Source organism: Meriones unguiculatus, chromosome 2 (genome assembly GCF_030254825.1).
Source record: "Meriones unguiculatus strain TT.TT164.6M chromosome 2, Bangor_MerUng_6.1, whole genome shotgun sequence".
Lineage (NCBI taxonomy): Eukaryota > Metazoa > Chordata > Mammalia > Rodentia > Muridae > Meriones > Meriones unguiculatus.
The window spans coordinates 143902092-143920943 of record NC_083350.1 but is presented as its reverse complement, the minus strand read 5'-3'; the positions used below and the strand labels follow the sequence as shown (position 1 = coordinate 143920943).

General features: G+C 38.7%; 1 protein-coding gene across 4 annotated transcripts in view; it reads right to left on the bottom strand.

Moving 5' to 3' along the window:
- Positions 1-6195: 6195 nt before the first annotated feature.
- Positions 6196-18852, bottom strand: part of Atp11b (ATPase phospholipid transporting 11B (putative)) — an 86890-nt gene continuing 74233 nt past the window's right edge. For 2 of the 4 annotated variants that reach the window (XM_060378225.1, XM_060378224.1), the window contains 2 exons: positions 12255-12388; positions 6196-7382 (listed from right to left, as the gene is read on the bottom strand). In XM_060378225.1, coding sequence (XP_060234208.1) covers positions 12283-12388 — 106 coding nt within the window. In that variant the 3' untranslated portion in view covers positions 6196-7382; positions 12255-12282. Of the gene's footprint in view, positions 7383-12252; positions 12389-18852 lie in introns of those variants that run through there. The other 2 variants (XM_060378226.1, XM_060378227.1) reach the window with 1 other exon arrangement.

Genomic DNA, 18852 nt, shown 5'->3' with positions numbered 1-18852 from the left:
TGTAAAAGTAACTTTCATTTGCCTGATGCAATTGTCATTTCGGAGGCTTACTGCTGAATAACTGATTCTGTTTTAGTTCTTTCTGAACTCTAGCTGGCTGGTTCAAGTCAGCTTTTCTCGCTCAAACTTGTCTCCAAGCTGACTGATCCAATTTGATTTCTCCTGCCTTCTGACTGAATTGCTCTGCTTGGCCTCAAACTAAGTCTGGCAATCTGTTCAAATCTTCTGGTGCTTTCTCATTCTCTGGCTTCATCCGCCTCCTGCTGACCTACTGCACTGCAGGGACTCACTAACAGACTCACCTCCAGTGCGCTACATTCACTGACTTCCGACTGACTGAACAGAACTGAACCAAACCCTGAATGAACTCAGTACTGTCTTCTCTACTGAACTCTCCACTGTACTGTCTTCTCCACTCTCTACTGCTCCTTACCCTACTGTACTGCTTTTAAGTAGCCCAGCACATCTTGCAGGCAGGATAGAGTATAAATAGGTTTGGTAACCGGGTCCCTGTCCTCCCACTGGAAGTTGCCTGGGAGATGGCCAGTTCAGGTTCTGCATCCTCCATGACTAGGAGTCCTCGCTAGGGTCGCCCTCATAGAATCCAGTGAGTTTCTACTGCACTAGGTCTCTGCATTGCCACCCCATCCCAATGCCGATCAGTTCCAATCATCTTTCCCTACGCTCTCACCCTCCGTCCTTCCCTCTTCACCTGAGCCCTCCTGTGCCCATTCCCACTGGCCCCTGCAAAATCTATTCTCTTTCTCCTTCCCAGGGGGATCCATGCATCCCACCTTGAGCCCTCTTTGTTACTTAGCCTGTCTGGGTCTGTGGGCTGTGGCATGATTATAATTTACTTAACAGCTAATGTTCACTTATGAGTGAGTACATACCATGTTAGTGTTTATGAGTTACATCACTCAGCATTTTTTTCCTAGTTCCATCCATTTGCCTGCAAATTTCATGTCGTTCTTTTAACAACTAAGGAATGCTCCACTGTGTAAATTACCATAATTATATTTTTATGCATTCATCTGTTGAGGGATTTCTAGGTTGTTTCCAGTTTCTGGTTACTATGAATAAAGTGTCTATGAAAATAATTGAGCAAGTCTATTTGTGGTAGAATGGAACATCCTTTGTATGTAAGCATAGCAGTGGTATAGCTGAGTCTTGAGATAGATTGATTCCCAGTTTTCTGAGAAACCACCATATCGATTTCCATAGTTGTTCTTCAAGTGCACTCCTCCCAGAAATGAAGGAGGGTTATCCTTGCTCCATATCCTTGCCAGCACAAACTGTTACTTGTGTCTTTGATCTTAGCCATTCTGACATGTGTAAGATAAAATATCAAGGTAGTTTTCATTTGTATTTTCCTGTAGTTTTGATGGCTAAGGATATTCAATGTTTCTTTGTTTCTTGGCCATTTGAGGTCCCTCCACTGAGAATTCTGTTTAAGTATATACCTCATTTTTCATTGGATTAACTGGTTTGTTGATGTCTAATTTCTTGAGTTCTTTATACATTTTGGATAATAGCCCTCTTCACACGTTGGAAGGAGTTGGTGAAAAAGTAATTTCCTATTCTGTGGGCTGACATTTTGTCTGGCTGATGGTCTCTTTTGCCTTCCAGAAGCTTTTTAGTTTCATGAGGTTCTATTTATTAATCTTCAATCTTAGTGTCTGTGCTATTGGTGCTCTGTTTAGAAAGTCTTTTCCTGTGCCAATGAGTTCAAGGCTGTTCTCTACTTTCTCTTCTATTAAGTTCAAAGAATCTGAGTTTATGTTGAAGTCTCTGATCCTCTTGGACTTGAATTTTGTGCAGGGTGATAAACATGGATCTATTTATATTCTTCTACATGCAGATACTATTTGTTGAAAATGCTGTCTTTTTTTTCCATTGTGTATTTCTGGCTTTTTAATAAAAAGACCAGGTGTCCATGGGCATGTGGATTTATGTCTGGGTCTTCATTTGATTCCATTGGTCAAAATGTCAGTTTTTATGCTCTTTTTATTAAATAGCTCTGTAGTACAACTTGAAATCAGGAATGTTCGGGACTGCTTTAGCTATCTTGGGTTTTTCTGTTTCCATACAAGGCTGGGAACTGTCCTCTCAAGGTCTGTGAAGACTTGTGTGGGACTTTTGATGGAGATCACATTGAAGATTGTAGATTGCTTTTAGTAAGATGGCCATTTTTACTGTTCATTCTACTAATCCATGAGCATGGGAGATGGTTCCATCTTCTGGTAACTTCTCCAATTTCTTCCCTCAACAATGTGAAGTTCTTGCCATATAGGTCTTTCACTTGCTTGGTTAGTGTTACTTCAAGATATATTATTTGTGGCTATTGTGAAAAGCATTGTTTCCCTGATTTCTTTCTCAGTCTGTTTGTCATTTATATGTAGAAGAGCTACTGATTTTTTTAAAGTTAGTTTTGTATCTAGCCACTTCATTGAAGTTGTTTAACAGATGTAGGAGTTCCCTGGTAGAATTTTGGGGTTCATTTATGTATACTATCATATCACCTGCAAGTATGCTTTGACTTCCTTTCCAATTTGTATCTCCTTGCTGTCCTTCAGTTGGCTTATTGCTCTAGCTAAGATTTCAAGTATTATATTTAATAGGTATGGAGACAGAGGACAACTTGTCTTGTTCCTGGTTTTTGTGGAGTTGCTTTGCATTTCTTCCTATTTAAGGTAATGGCTATGTGTTTTCTGTAAATTGCCTTGTTTTCTACTTTGCTTGAGACAGTGTATCTAATATTTGCTCTTACACATGCTAGGCCACCTGGTCTCCAAGCTTTTAGGGATTCTTCTTTGTCTTCCATCTTGTCAAAAGAACACTTGGATTACATTCAGATCACTTTCATTGTCTTTATTTTTTGAGACAGGGTTTCTCTGTGTAGCCTTGGCTATTCTGTTCTTTGTAGACCCGTTGGCCTTGAACTCAGAAAGCCACATGAATCTACCTCCATGAGTGCTGGGATTACAGGCATGCACCACTGTGCCCAGTGACAGATAGCTTTAATGTGAGTTCTGGTGACCTCAACTGAGATATTCATACTTAAGCAGTAATTGCTTTACTCAAAGAGCCACCTCACCAATCACGTAACTGCTTTTAAAAGCACTATTTTATGTTAGGCACGGTGGTGCACACCTTAATCACAGCACTCAGGAGGCAGAAGCTGATGAGTTCCAAGTTCAGCCAAGTCTACACAAGTTCTAGATCAGCCAGGGCCCATGTCAAGAAGCAAATCCCTACCCCCTTACAGCCAGTGAAAGCCATGATATCTTATATGATAATGGGGAGTCATTTGGGAAACTAATCTGAAGCAACCCTGGAACCGCTGCTCTGATGAACAGACAAAGGATGAGTTTGAATGATGAAGCACTCAAATATAGGCACAATTTTATTTGATAAATTTCATAAATTTTAAAAAATTAGAGCTGTACAGTACTGATAAGGCAAGAAACTGTGAGAAGATGCCGTGAGACAGCTAAACAGTGCTGCAAGGTCTCTAGCTGACTTCCTGGGTGAGCCTGCATCCTTAAAGCTGAGTGGGGTGCTGGCTGGCGACTGTGCTAACTGGCCTGGTGCTCATCACTATCTTCAGATCAGCCTTCAGAAGAAACAGAGGAGACCATTGGTAAACTGAGAGTGACACATTCAGCACTGTACTCTCCTTTGACAGATAAAAGAAGCTGGTTATCAACATGGAACCGTACAAAGAATTTGAAGGAAATAATGCAAACTCTTCTGGGGGAGCTCTCCTGGCATTTTGTAGTGGAGTTTTATCATAAAAATATTAGCATGGGAATACTACAAAACCAAAACCTCCACTGCATTTCAAGTAAATGCAAAAAAAAAAAAATCATGTTCTGAAAAGTATAAAATACAGGCTGGAGAGATGGCTTAGGGGTAAAGAGCACTATCTGCTCATTCAGAGGGCCTGGGTTCAATTCCCAGCAGCCACAAGCAGATAACAAACCGTCTGTAACTCCAGATGCAGGGGATCTGACACCCTCACAAAGACACATGCAGGAAATATAAAATGCATATAAAATAATAATGCATATAAAATAAAAATAAATTATAAAAAAGTATGATAATCTTCCTTTGAAAATATTGTTCTGAGCTACAAAGCACAATGAACACAGCAATGGATGCCTGACTTGTTTACTGTAGTGCTGGGGATGGATCTAGGTCTTCAAACATGTTAGCCGAACAATCTGGTACTGAGCTATGTCTCACCCCTATTCATTATTGTGTGGAACACAGGCTGGGACAGAGGTTTATGATGGCATTGGAGTGCCTCTTAGCATGCATGAGGCTGTGTTTGATCTTCTGCACCACTTAAAAATAATAATAAAAGGTAGTCTTCTTAAAGAAATAAAAATGTTGAATGCTCAAAATTCCCACCAATCAATGCTAGGCCGCATGTGGTCTTCTCTTGGTGACTTTGTATTCCTTTGTCAATAATCAGCTTAGCGGATGATGCATCAATCCCATAAGACAGATGTAAAGTATGCCTCAAACAAAAGTATTTCGTTGCATGCATTCTCTCTAAGACATTCTAAAAGACAACACATTTACTACTGAATGTGTATGTAATATTTTATCTCTAGAACATGACTAAGTATATTATCCCTTTAAGGTGTTTTCAGAACAGTAGGTCATCCTAAACATAATCCTGTAATGTCTAAGTTAAGGAAAATTAATATTCAGCTAACATGGATAACCTATCTTTGCATTAGTGAAACAGATAAGCAGACATTTAATTGGCAACACACACAGATAGTCTTTGTTCTTACTCTGTGATTCATGCCTTACCAGCAAAGGTCAGAAGTCCCATTCATGTGAGCAGGAAGCAGTGGAGAACTGCAGAACGAATCTTTGCGCAATTACTGTCTTCTTGAGAGAACATGACAAAGCCTCACTGTACTGTTTTCTATACTCTTAGGTGCGTATTTAATCACATGCTTAGAACTAGGTGGTAGTAGTTCTTTAATAATCATTCACAACTTTTTTTTTCCAAGACAGGGTTTCTCTGTGTAGCCCTGGATGCCCTGGACTCACTTTGTAGACCAGGCTGGCCTTGAACTCACAGAAATCTGTCTACCTGTGATTACAGGTATGTGCCACCATACCCTCATTCACAATTCTTTTTTTTTTTTCAAAGTATATAAAAACCAGTTAGTGAATGTGATGTTTAATTTTTAACTTGACATAGCCTAAAGTCATCTAAGAAAAGAGTCTCAATGACAGATAATGTTTGTTTAGTGGGCATGTAGGCATGACTGTGAGAATATTTTTTTTTTGTTATTTTTATTTACTTTTTATTCAATTTACATCCTTGTTACTCCCGTCCCAGCCTCAACCTTCCTCCCTTTCCCCTCCCTTTTTCCTAAGACAAAGGAAGCTCCCTTTCTCATTCAGCCCAGCTCATCAAGTTGCATCAGGACTGAATATGTCCTCTTCCCCTGTGGTCTGGCAAGGTAGTCTCACCAGAAGAAAGTGGTCAAAAAACTGACAAGTGACTCCATGTCCAATGCAGTCCCCACTTCCTTTACTAGAGGACCCACATGAGGCCTAAGCTGCCAAGCCGCCCATCTGCTACATCTTTGTAGGGGTCCTAGGTCCAGTCCTTCCTTGCTCTGTGGTTGATGCTTTAGTCTCATCAAGCCCCTCTGGGCCAAGGTTAGTTGGCTTTGTTGTGGGGCTCGTGTCATCTCCAGGTTCTTTTCTCTTTTCTCCCACTTTTCAGCAAAATGCCCTAATGCATCACCCAACATTTGGCTGTGAGTCTCAGCATCTGTTTTGACGCACTGAGTAGAGCTTCTCAGAGGACAACTCTGTAAGGCTTCTGTCAACAAGTTTAGCAGAGCTTCCTTCATAGCGTCAGGGGTTAAAACATTACTTCTACATGAAAACAATAATACTGAGTCTCAGGGACAGACCACTCAGAAACTAAAATTTGAGAACCAAGGAATTAAGACTAGTGTGTGTACCTGACTAATCATCCATGGCCTATTAACTTGCTGCTGATAAAATTCATTTTTTGCTTACAAAAATTTAGCATTTTAGATTTTGTTTCAGTTTCATTCAGCAACCACACTGCCAATGGGACAAGCATAACTCACTCTGCTGTGGCAGTCTGCCTTAAATTAGATAGCATACAATAACGTAAAAGTAACAGGATTTTACAGGATTTTTAACAAAATTCCTTTATTCTAAATATTGGTTTACAGAAAGTCAAGAGTAATTCTAAGCGGGCTATAGAAAGACTTTTATGGCTTATATTTTAATTTGTATAATTAAATATATTTGCAATATTTAAATACTGTCCAAACTTGTTTTTTATTGATACAATTGAACTTTACAACATTATCATAAAACTATGAACAGAGTCTTTGGAGAAGAAAAAAGGTAGTAACAAGGGATGGGGGAATGGGTGTGTGTGGTAGAATGTAAATATATTAGCCAGGCTGAAGCATGCAAAAGATAAGGCAGATACAGCAAATTAATATGATAATGTAGGCATCTCATTGACCTGTTACAGGTTTTACATACTTGGCCACAAAAATATTAGCAAACACCAATTTGAAGTCTAATGAATGGCCCTAACTTTGACTTGGACATGAGATTTAAAACTCTCTTTGCACTTGTCGGATGAGCTTCACTGGTTGTGTTACAGTATCCACATAGAAGGTTGGTGTCAGTATAAGCTTCCTACCCACACAGAACAATGGTTAGAAACGTGCTCTCCTAGTTTGCTCTGTAACTTAAAAAGTACTAATGGATTAACAACACAGGTCACTGAAGGACCAAAATTCCTTAGTATTCACATTAACTTTCCCCACGAAAAGCTTCAAATATAATCTAATAAAAAAAATAGAATTCTCAAGGCAAATCTTTAGCATAAATTTACAGAAGCAGATTTAAATAGAAGAGTCCCGAACCACACTCATCCTAAAACCACACATAACCAGGAGTAACCCCTTTCTCTACCTTGATATTAAAGTATAGTGGCCTCAGCAAAGGCTGCAGTGCCGCCAGGAGTCCCATGGGCAGAAGGGACAAACCAGATAAAGAGGTTGGTGGTATCTCTTTATTTCCAAGTTCTAAAATATTCACATTCAAATTAAAGAGAAAGGAGAAGGGTTCATGTAACTGCCTGTTTCCCGTGGACTCTGAGAAGGTCTCAACTCCTCCAGAGATTTCAGAAGGTAACTAGCCTTTTACAGGCTGATGACCCCAAATCTGAGGACAGGTGAATTTGTCCCCACAAAGTCCTACTGTCCCTTTAACAAGTAGACGAGTCCATTGGGGAGAGAGTCAAGATGCTCCTGTCATTGGTATAGAAAGGATCCGATGTACTCCACAACCTGAAAGAAACAGTAAGAGAAATGTTTGGCTCACCATAATCAATATTCAGTTGAAAAACAATAATAAACCAAACCAAACCAAACCAAACAAACCAAAACCAAAACTAAGACCTAAAATGTAGGGCCAAAAAAAAATTTTAAATTTTAAAATATTCACTGATTCATTTCTAAATGCTAAAGAGTTCTTCCTATTAGCACTGAACCCTACTCTAAATTATAAAAAAACCTGAGGAAAAATTATGCTGTAGTCATCACACAGAAATTAGCCCGAATCTATGCAGTATCGGTACTAGTTTCTATGGGTAACAGACAAAAGGTGCTTTTGAAATCTCAATACCTCAGAAGTAAGTGCACTATTAGGAATTGTACACATCCAGGTGGTAGGTACTAGGGAGATGTACGCTAGGATGCTCACAGAGCATCTGCTTTGCAAAGAACTTCAATTTAGACCCCCCCTCCCGCCCCAAGCACCTACATCAAAAGCTGAGCATGGCTGTGTGAGCCTGTGATGCCAGCACTGGAGGGCAAAGACAAGGCTCACAGGCTCACTGTGAGCAGCCCTACCAAACTGGTGAAGACTGGGTTCAGTGAGAGAGCCCGTCTTAAAACACAAGGCGGAGAACCAAGGGCACTGACACCTACCTCTGGTTTCCACGTGCTCACATACACACATGTAAGAATGTGCATATATACTACACACACAGACAGCAAAAGTAAAAAAGAAGAGTTCAGTTTTACTGAAAAATAAGAAAACTTGTATATTGACATTACAGAAAGAAAAAGTTCTTATCTACCAAAAGTCTTGGCAGGAAATAGTAAGCATTCATATTTATCAGTGAAGAGTAGACTAAATTCTGCTCTAAGGATTTCCGCTTAATTAGCCTTAATGTCACAAATGGTTAGCATCAGAGGCTATCAAAGACACTTGCAGATTCTTCATCAGTCTAAAAAGGTAACTACCAGCTGACTGTCAGACAAGGCCTTAAGCTAAGCAATTCAACATATAATACTTCACTTGTCGCTGACACTTTGAATTAGCTTCAATTAACTTAAGATGAAGTAGCAACTCCACAAACAGCCTGCCACACTTTAAACACATGCCCTTAGCCCAAGGGCAGTAAAAAAATCACTCAGAAACTGGAAGAGTGGAGCTACAAAGATACAGCACACAGCCCCTGCCAGGGTGTCCTCCTTCCCTAGACGTAGTTAGAGCTAGAAGTCATTTGACTCATTTGTATCCAGCATCTTGTTTCCCAATGACCTTTTGTGTATGTAACAGAAGCTTAAGTCAGTGGCCAAAAAAACACAATTAAAAAAGTAACCATAACCTTGAAGAGCTGTCTCATCTTCACGGTTGTCAGGGATGCCTAGAACCCTCCACTCTGATTTAAGGAAGGTCTTGTTTACAACTCTCAAGTACAGAGAACCCAATCTGGCAGGTATAAGGCAGCCAACACTTATAAAATAAATTAAAAAAGAAGTGAGAGTATGACTAATTCCTACTGCATATAGGGGAAACAGTATTGTTTTAATTGTAATGCCTACATCCCAATGGAGTTAAATGTCCAATTCTATCAGCAAGAACCCTACATCAGTTTTTCCTCTTTCTAAATACTACTTGAGAGAAAAACATTTCATCAGGTAATGTACAATTTGTTTTTCATCTTTTCAAAACCCATATGCCTTCATGTCAAATATCACTTTAAAAGAATATTGAACACCTAAAACACCTATTAGCTAATAATTTCTTTCTTCCTCTCATCTTCCCTTCCCAGAGCCTCCAACATGCTAGGAAAGTGCTTTACCACTGAACTATATACCATTAATGCTTTTTTTACTTCTGTGTTTTGAGACAGGGTCACTCTAAGACTGGCCTTGAACTTGCAATCCTTCTGCCCCAGTTTCCCAAGTGTTGAGGTTACCAGTGTATATTACAATGATGGTTAGAACCACTAGTCAGCTTGACACTGTAGAGCCATCAAGGAGACAGCCCACATCATGTATGTAGGACTATCCTGATTATATTAACCAACTGGAGACCCAAACTGTATGTGAAACCACAGCATTCAGCAGGGGATTCTGGGTTGTATAAAATGAAAAAAAAAAAAAAAAAAAAAGAGAGAGAGTGAGAGAGAGGAGCAAGAGCAGGCATTTATCCGTTTCCTGACTATGGGTGCATTTTAGCAGCTGCTTCAAGTCTCTTCTACCTTGACTTCCCTGCCACGATAGACTGTGCCCTTGACTATGACGTACAAGAAGCACTATCTTACTTAAGTTGCTTTTGTCAGTGGGTTCTATCACATTAACAGGAAATGAACTAAGACAGTCACAATGCAGGCTTGTTTTATTTTGTTGACAGAGTAGGTCAGGCTCAAAATAAGACCCTCTTGTCTCAAGTTCCCAGATAGCTGCAATTACCAGTAAGCAACTCATTTATAACTGCAAGTAAAATATACACAAACTGACAGTCAATGATGAAATACAGCTCTTTAGAATGGAATGTGGCATGTCTTTTACACAGCACCATGATGCTCCCTCGGAAACTGAGTTTGTGTAAGATATATTACCTTAACATGGTTAAAAAATGTACTAAGTTTTTTGTCTCTGTGTCTGAAAGGTAAGAAGGCCTATGTACTACATGGAAGTTGTTCTGTCTCCAGAGACGCTCAGTACTGTTAATGGTAAAGCAGCCCTGAGCTACCACATCTTATACTAGAGGGCTCAGCCTTGCCTTATCCCTTCAAACTGGACATGAAACACAAATGTAGAATAGAAGCTGTTCCATATCAAAACATAAATAATAAAAGTATTTCATATGTATATGTAGAAACTATGACCGCTAAGACTTTGATACAATGCTGATAAGCTACAGTAATTTTTAAACAGCCCTTTGAAAAATACAAAACCAGCTCTGTATTGTATGAACATCTGCACAGACTTTTTGCATTGTTTAGCCAGGAAGAGGAGAAAATGACAACAGTAGCCATTGGCATAACCCAAAATTCTGATGGCATTGGAAGGTACATGGTACTTGCCAAACAAAGAATTATTCACTACTTAACTGCTAAAGCAGACATTTTATTAGGAAAACCACCTAGAAAAAGAATATGGCATAATTCCGAGTAAACAAAAATACTGACAGTATTAGCCACCTTTAAGAAGACATGCCAAGATAAATCCAATAACTCCCAGGCAGATTCCCGGGGGACAGTTACAAAAACAGCAGTACAACAAACGGGCACAGAACCTACACAAGTGATTGCAAGAAAGCAAGAGTACAAAAAACAGGAAAAAAAATGCTCATTTAAAATTAATTCTAGTCTTTTTAATCACTGGCAAGTATTTGTATTGTTAGTAAAGACAATTTAAGACAACTATGTAGAAGTTATATTATATTAATCTAAACTCCATTTTGATTCCAAGCAATAATGAATGTCATTAAGAAGACCCTTCTAAAATATCTTTTGGGAAAACTATTAACTAAAAACATGATAGAACTATTTTATGATTTTTTAAAAAATCCATGTACTTAAGATACCAATATCCCAATACATTTATCTACTCATGGCAATCTACTTATGTAGGATGAAATTACAACTACATTATGGAAATATTTTGGATCATATGTCATATTCAAGTCAGGATATATGAGGGCTAAAGCCATAGGCAGTGTATTCACAAAGTCACAGCAAAAGCAACATGAGAACATGATCACAAGAAACTACATTTCATGTTCTGTGAATGATAGCCTGATATTTTTCAAAATACAAAGCTAACCAAATTATTAAAAGCAATTTTACCAAAAGGCAAATGGACTCCCTCCACTCATTTATTTCTCACCCCTTGGGTATCTCCAGGCTTTTCTAAGCCACTGACTTGTAGAAAGTCTTAATATTCTCCTGGCACGCTGGGGAGAATGGGACTTGGCACCTTTCTGCATCAATTACAACTCTTCCCAGTGTGCTGCTGCTTTGACTTGGGGAAGCAGTGTGAGACCAAGCATGGAGGCTGTTTCATTCTCTAGTACCTGATAATCACCTGCACCTTGGGTAAACATACAGAGAAATAAATTTTTTTTTCAAATGCTATTTATACCAAAATAGAATTTGGGGTTGTGATCCATAAAAACAAGCTGTGATAAACCTAATTAAGAAACAGACTTGAGAATGGACAAAAACAAAACAAAAACAACAACAAAATACACAAAAAACCAGATTCTTCTATCCATAAATAAAGTTAATATTATTAGCATTTTAAAAACATGTTCTAAAATAAACCTTTAATTGGACAATTACTGCCAAATAAAGGAAACGTAAAATCAAAACTTGTTTTAAAACCTCACTATAGACATTTTGGAAGGAACATGGGGCAGGACAGCCTTTCCTGGATAGTCCTGAATGACTGCCTAGCTTTAGAGAACAAAGGTAAAGAACAAGGAAAGCAAAGGTGATTGACAGTGAGTGTGGAGATTATTTTTGTAATGACAAAAAGCAGTAGGAAAACAACAACAAAAACTAAACATTTAGCAGAAAATAAAACAGGAGCATAGGTAAAATAATAATGAAAAAGCCATGTGCTAAGGAAGAGTGCCATATACACCTGTCTAGTCAACACAGCTTACAAGGACTAAACAGCAGTTTGTTCGCTGGATGGGACGTCTCCTCAAGGGTGCCTTCTCTTCCTTTGAGTGACAGGACCACATCACAAAGCTACCAAGTGACAACCACAGCAAAGAATGATGCTGGTCAACAGCAGGCTCTCTGCTTCCCTTGGTTAAGCCAGTGGATTCAGTGATTCTCTGCACTGCAGCTTCTTTCTGTCCATTTACAGAACACTCAGCTGCAGCAAAGGCTATGTAGTGAAATGTCCCACCTGCTGATATGGTTGGGACTACACCTTCCTATGACTCGCTCCAGCACTCTTCCAACAGATGTGCATGGGGTCTCTCCTTCTGGGAAACAGCACATGGAGTCCAAGCACTTGACACTTGAATGTGCTTCAGCAAGCTGCAGAAGAAGAGCAAGTTAGTTATTTGCAGAGTTGAACTTCACAAAACCAGTACAAAACCAAAAACAAGTATTCTAAAACTCAAAGTAAATGATGCAAACATACAAGGTTTGCTATAACGTGGAATGCACAGAACTCTTTGTAGTATAATCATATATGAACATTTAAAAGCTTTGCGGTCTACTGAGAAGCCTACATAAATAATGGTATAAAATGAGTAGACAGGTGTTCATGTTTGAGGAGGTTTATTTTTCTGCCACTGAATAATTTGCTATGGTCAAGACGCTTATGTCAACTACTCAGAAAGGCAGTGAACTCTCTCTCATCTTGGAGCTCCGCTTGGGTGAAATGTTCCTGCCATTATGACTGAAGAACAAATGTCCAGCAACTCAGACAGCGGAAAAGACTGGGAAATAAGAATCGGCAGGAACTACACCGCTAAGAATGAGAACTTTAGTAGAGTTTATGTGCCAAAAACAAATACCCAACAAATAGGCACTCCATCTTATGCCCATTATCAACTTCTCTTCTTTTTAATAGTGAGAAGGTGGCACATGGATCAGAATTTATCAAGCAAGTTTGTAGTACTATTAGGATTTAAATTTGAATTTATCAAATATCTAAGATTTATACTGATTCAGGCATGAATAGGCTCAAAGATAACTTAATTCTATACTATAACAACTTTATTAAAATGAGGGTAAATGGTCTGACCACATGGCTGAATGAATCCCAACCCTAGTTTTGCTAGTCAAAAGTTTTCTTGATTTGTTTTGTTTTCCTCCATCTGTTTTGGAGACAGGATCTCACTGTGTAGTCCTGGATGACTCAGCTCTCAGTGAGTAGACCAGGCTGGCTTTGAAATCACAAAGACCCTTCTACCTTCACCTTCTGAATGCAAGTTTAAAAACTTACTTGAATTAATTTTTCTTTATGTACATAAATGATAAATTTTTAGGAGACACAGAGGAAGAAGAATGAAGTAAGTTTGCTAACGTTCACATCTACAAGGTTGGGAATCACCATGTACCATGTGAAGCGTGGTAACGGAGGACACTGGAAATGCACAATGGACAGAAAGACACATGTGAAATGTAAATAACCTGATATTCTGAAAGCAAGCAAACAGTGGAGTCCTACCATATTCATGTATAGAATCCCTGACCATTCCAAGTAGTGGGAGTTCGAATGGGATTTCTTGTTGGTCAAGTGCCTGGCTGTATGTAAACCCTATGTTCTGCTAAGCAATGGGAAAGCAAACCTCACATTCTCTTTAAACATTCTTGGGTTAGGACTGAGTGTAATGTACCATTGCTTTAATGTGCTTTGTGAGATATTTACATAAACATTTAATTTTAAAAGGAGAGGGCTTTCTATGGCTAAATAAGTACCTTGGGAAACACTAATCCAGCAGTTTTACAGACTTTCAGACTGTCTAGGAATGTGCTTAAGTATCAACTGGTGAGCTTGAGACCATCATTCTATAATCCACTGAATTTTTTTTCACACAATTTGATCATATTCTTTCTCTTCCTCAAATTTCCTTAAAGATTCTCCCCACCTCCCTACCCGCCCACCTTTAATTCTCTCTCCCTTTACCTTTCTCTCTCTCTCTTAAAAAAGAGCAAAAACACAGTAAAACAAACAAACAAAAAATACCCAAACAAAACATGACAAAAAATGTGTACACACACACACACACACACACACGCACGCAACTCCCCCATGGAATCTGTTTTGTGTTTGCCAATTACTTACAAAACATCTTCACTCACCTGACCCGAGGTGCCAAGAACCATGAACCATTCACTACCACAGGAGGAACATAAATTTATAGTGAAGAATATGGGCGATGCTGGCTTAGGTAACAGGTTCTCATCAACAACTAGGCTGGATTTTGCTGACTCTTGAGCTCCCATATCCTCAAGCTAAGCCAAACCTTCTTTCCTGATGGAAAAGGGGTGGATGCTCCCCTATATGGTCCACACCAGCCAATGGGGACACTCTAGCTCATGCCTGTGGGCCTTCCTCACGTTAAATACTACTATCTCCCTACAACTTGAAGGAGTCTCTCTGGGCTCTGTTTATTGCTTTACAGCATCTCTTAAATGGCACAAGCACTGAAAGTGAGCTGAGGAAGGCACACTGGCAGTTCTTGGATGGGGCAACCCTGTACTCATCAAGTGAGATGAGGGTAAGGTAGGAGGTTAGAGTGGCAGCTTAGTCACAGTGAGACTGGGGGTTCAATGCTAACCTGCAAAGACTCTGTCACTGGGCATGAGTGTTTCTGGGCTGGTAGAGAGTTAAAAAAAGCTTTAGAGCAATTTGACAAAGTAACTCTGTAACAGTTAAATCTACTAAGTTTTATAAAATTAGGGATTATTTTCTGTATTTCTTTATATTATATTTTAATAATTCATTTTTATTACAAGTATAACATTATTGGTACTTGAAAGACAGGATATTAAAAAACAATATAATTAAAAAACAACTATAAAATGACAAATTGTTTAAAAATTTTTATGTTAAAGTAGCTATTTAATGTAAACATTTCAGTAAAGTATATTAATATACAAAGAATTTTCTTTTTAAGATTTATTTTTATTAACTACAGTTTATTCACTTTATATCCCAGCTGTAGCCCCTTCCCTCATCTCTTCCAATCCCACCTTCCCTCCCTCATCTCCTCCCATAACCCTCCCCAAGTCCACTGATAAGGGAGGTCCTCTTCCCCTACCCTCTGACCCTAGCCTATCAGGTCTCATCAGGACTGGCTGCATTGTCTTCCTCTGTGGCCTAGTAAGGCTGCTCCCCCTTCAGGAGGAGGTGATCAAAGAACCAGCCACTGAGTTCATGTCGGAGACAGCCCCTGTTCCTATTACTAGGGATACCACTTGGAGACTGAGCTGCCATGGGCTACATCTCTGCAGGGGTTCTAGGTTATCTCCATGCATGGTCTTTGGTCAAAATTTCCTTAATAGTATGCATCAGTTTCTACCTAAAAATAAAAACGACTATCTAATGATTATCTATATTAAAAAGGCATTTATTGAAATGCATTCTGAATTTTCAAGTGTTGCATAACACAATAATCTCAGTATCCTCTGCCAAAAATAAAATGGTTATTAACTATTGTAAGAAAAAAGACAACATAAAACCTGATCTTTTAGTACATGCATTCAGGAAGTATTAAGCTATCCCAATAACTAGAGAGGAAGGATCTTGTCTGGAACTGCTAAGTTTAATGTCCTGTACTTTGCTCACAGCTGCTGTTTGGCCAGCTGACAAGGATTCCCTGAAAGCCACATCCACAGGTCACGTGCACGTTGGTGTCCATCTATGTGCAGAACAATGCTTGAGTCTGTGTCTGTTTTCAGGTATCTGTTTTATATCACATAAACCTATGGCCAAACATTAAATCCTAGACACCAAAAACAGCAAGCATGTCAAAACTATTACATATGATGTTCTCTTTCAGATCATCTAATGAATGAAAAAACACCTCCCCAAACAAAACAAACAGTAAGAGAAAAACTGAGGGGCACTGTGAATGGCGAATACTACAAAGCGATCTACAGAAACCCCCTCTTCTGATCTCCAGAAAACCACTATGTCCCTTGCTTTCCTAAGGCACATCACCTATCTCAATTTCTCATGAGGTAAGAGCTCAGACAGACACCAGAGCCACAGCAGCCAGTGTAATGCGGGTGGGAATGGAATTACATGTAATTTAAAATAACAGGAGAGGAGGCTTATATCTTTAGAATATATGAAAGCCACAAAAAAAATTCATGTTGTGAGATGCGATCTGGTTGTACCATAAGTAGCTTTGACTATAGCAGACATTTTAATCAGTAATTAGTAGACCTCACTCTCCACTACACCTGATCCTCAAATTCCTGGCAACATTTCCCCAAACCCTCCCTGAAGAGATTCAACGTAGCTGTGGCTGGCTAATGAAAAATTCATCTTTATAGATCTAGATTAAAAAAAAAAAAAAACCAAAACCTCTTACTTACTGCTCTTGTTTCCATATTAATAGATGAATGCTGAGTTTTTGTTAGTTACCAAATAATTTTCTTAAGTCTTATGTTTAGACGTTTTCAATATTTTTACTACAATGTCATCAACTAGAGGTTTTTTTTTAATTAACTTTAAATGAGACTTGTCAAATTGTTAAGTGTATTAGAGCTTCATCCTGTCTAGACTTAACGTTTGCTATTAGAGAAATGTTTTCTTTCTGATGTGAAATCAAAGATCATAAATTATTGCTGACTTTCAAATTTTGTTAAGAATCTTAAATTCTCTAGAAAAGGCAAGAGCTTTATCTCCTCACACAGCAGTTAGGGATGTTTAGTATGGCTGGCCATGTTATTCCAAAACTCCTGGATCCAGACAGAACCTGTTTCCAACTTATAGTTTTCTCCATCACTCTACTCTTACCCTTCCCTCTAAGCAAAACAAATAACTCCATAATGATATAAATTTGAATGACATTTACAAACCTAAATGAAATACCTCCATGTTGGTTTGGGAGCCTTCTAGAGAAGTATTTCTATGCATGTTGTCTCATTTCAATTCAACAATAAGCAATAAAGACTATATTGAGTGGGAGCTCAGCAGAGGGCTCTGCAAGTGCAGAGCTTGCTGGGTAAGCACGAGGACTTCTCTGCAGTCCCAGAATGTATATAAAGCCCAGTGCATGTGGCAGCCTGTCTGTCATTCCAGCACTGAAAGTGGAGACAGGGGCTCTTTTTCCTAGAGTAAGTTGGCTGAGGAACTGCGAGAAACCCCGCTCCCCTGGCTAAAGTGGAGAGAGGCTGAGGATGACTCCTAGGATTAGACTGGGGCCTCCACACACAACGTGCCTAAGCACTCCCATACATGTGCACCCATCCTCCACATATGCACGCACATTACACATATGCAAAAATAAAACTAAATAAAAAAATATATTGATCTTGTAAGCATTTTTATAACTGACTTATTTTTAGTTTCAAAGGAGACTGAGGCCCTTTATATAAATGACATATTTATCCAACTTGTTCTTTAACAATATATGCTGGGAATTAATTTATAGTTGGGTAAGGAAGAGCATCAGTATTGTGAAACATTAAAATTCCCCAATATAATGAAAGGGAAGTTAACAGCATAGATGAAAAGGAGAAACTTCATGTATAAATTCTAGGGTCTCATGCAGCCCAGGATGACCCTGACTCCTTCCTGGTCCTTCTGACTCCACATCCTGAGTGCCAAGATTGAAGACACACGCCACCATGCCCAGTTTATGCAGCGCTGGGACTCAGCCCATGGCTTTGTGCACGGTAAGCACTACGGAAGCACTCTACCAACAAAGCTACACCTCCAGACACCTGACTGTAGCCTTCTGAAACATACCAAATCAAATTACTACTACTGCTAGTACCAATAATAACTGAGCCAATTAACTGTCCTCATTGAGGGCAATTCACTGAAGGAATCTAACTTTAAAATATGTCTCACAGAATAATTGATATTATTCAAATTATTACACATGTTCTACAATCTGATTTATGGTAAAGGTGAAATGATTTGTAGCCTTTAAGTGGCTATGCCTTCAATTTTCTCTATTTTCTTATTCTAGATGAAACAACAATATCATCTTGAATAGAAATCACACTAAAATGACAGTTATAATCTAAGGAAAAATTGTTAGTGGCCACAGGATTCATAATTACTACCAACCAAAATATTGTGCATATCCCAACTATCTCCAGAAGTAGGTTGGATTTATTCTTCAAAAGGGGCATAAACTCTTCCCCAAACAGTACTTTTTAGACTTGCTTCTTCTATGTAAGTGTTTTGCCTGCATGTATGTGCACCATGTGCATTCCTGAGGATGGCTGTGAGTCACAATGTGGGTGCTGGGAACCAAACCAAAAACATGGTATTTGTAAACACTGGGCTATCTCTCCAGCCCGAACAGTTAATATTGTTATATAAATACAACTATGAAAATTTATGAAAAGAACAAGTCTGTTAACTGCCATTTAGTGACCAACTACTCACTAGATCTAAGCACACTTGCTCATTTGAGTATTCAAGTAAAAAAAGAGGACTTCAGTAACTCAGTGTCTACATTAAAATTTATAAAAATACATACAATTACAACTTCAAAAAGAATAACAGTTTTAAAATGGTAATGCATGACATAATTTCAAAAGGAGTAGAAAGGGATAATTTCTTGAATATAAGACAACAAACTATGAAAATACCTTATTGTGAGAGAATCTGAGATGAAATATGATTTATCATTGTAAATCCAAAGAAACATGAATGAGAAATTCAGGGGTAAACATAAAAACAAATAAGGGATAAAAAAAAATGAAACAAAAACAATATAGGAGGAACCGTGAAGAATGAGTACAGTGAGATGGAAATGTGATGTTGATTCTCCATGGCATGACCCAAGACGAGGCATCCC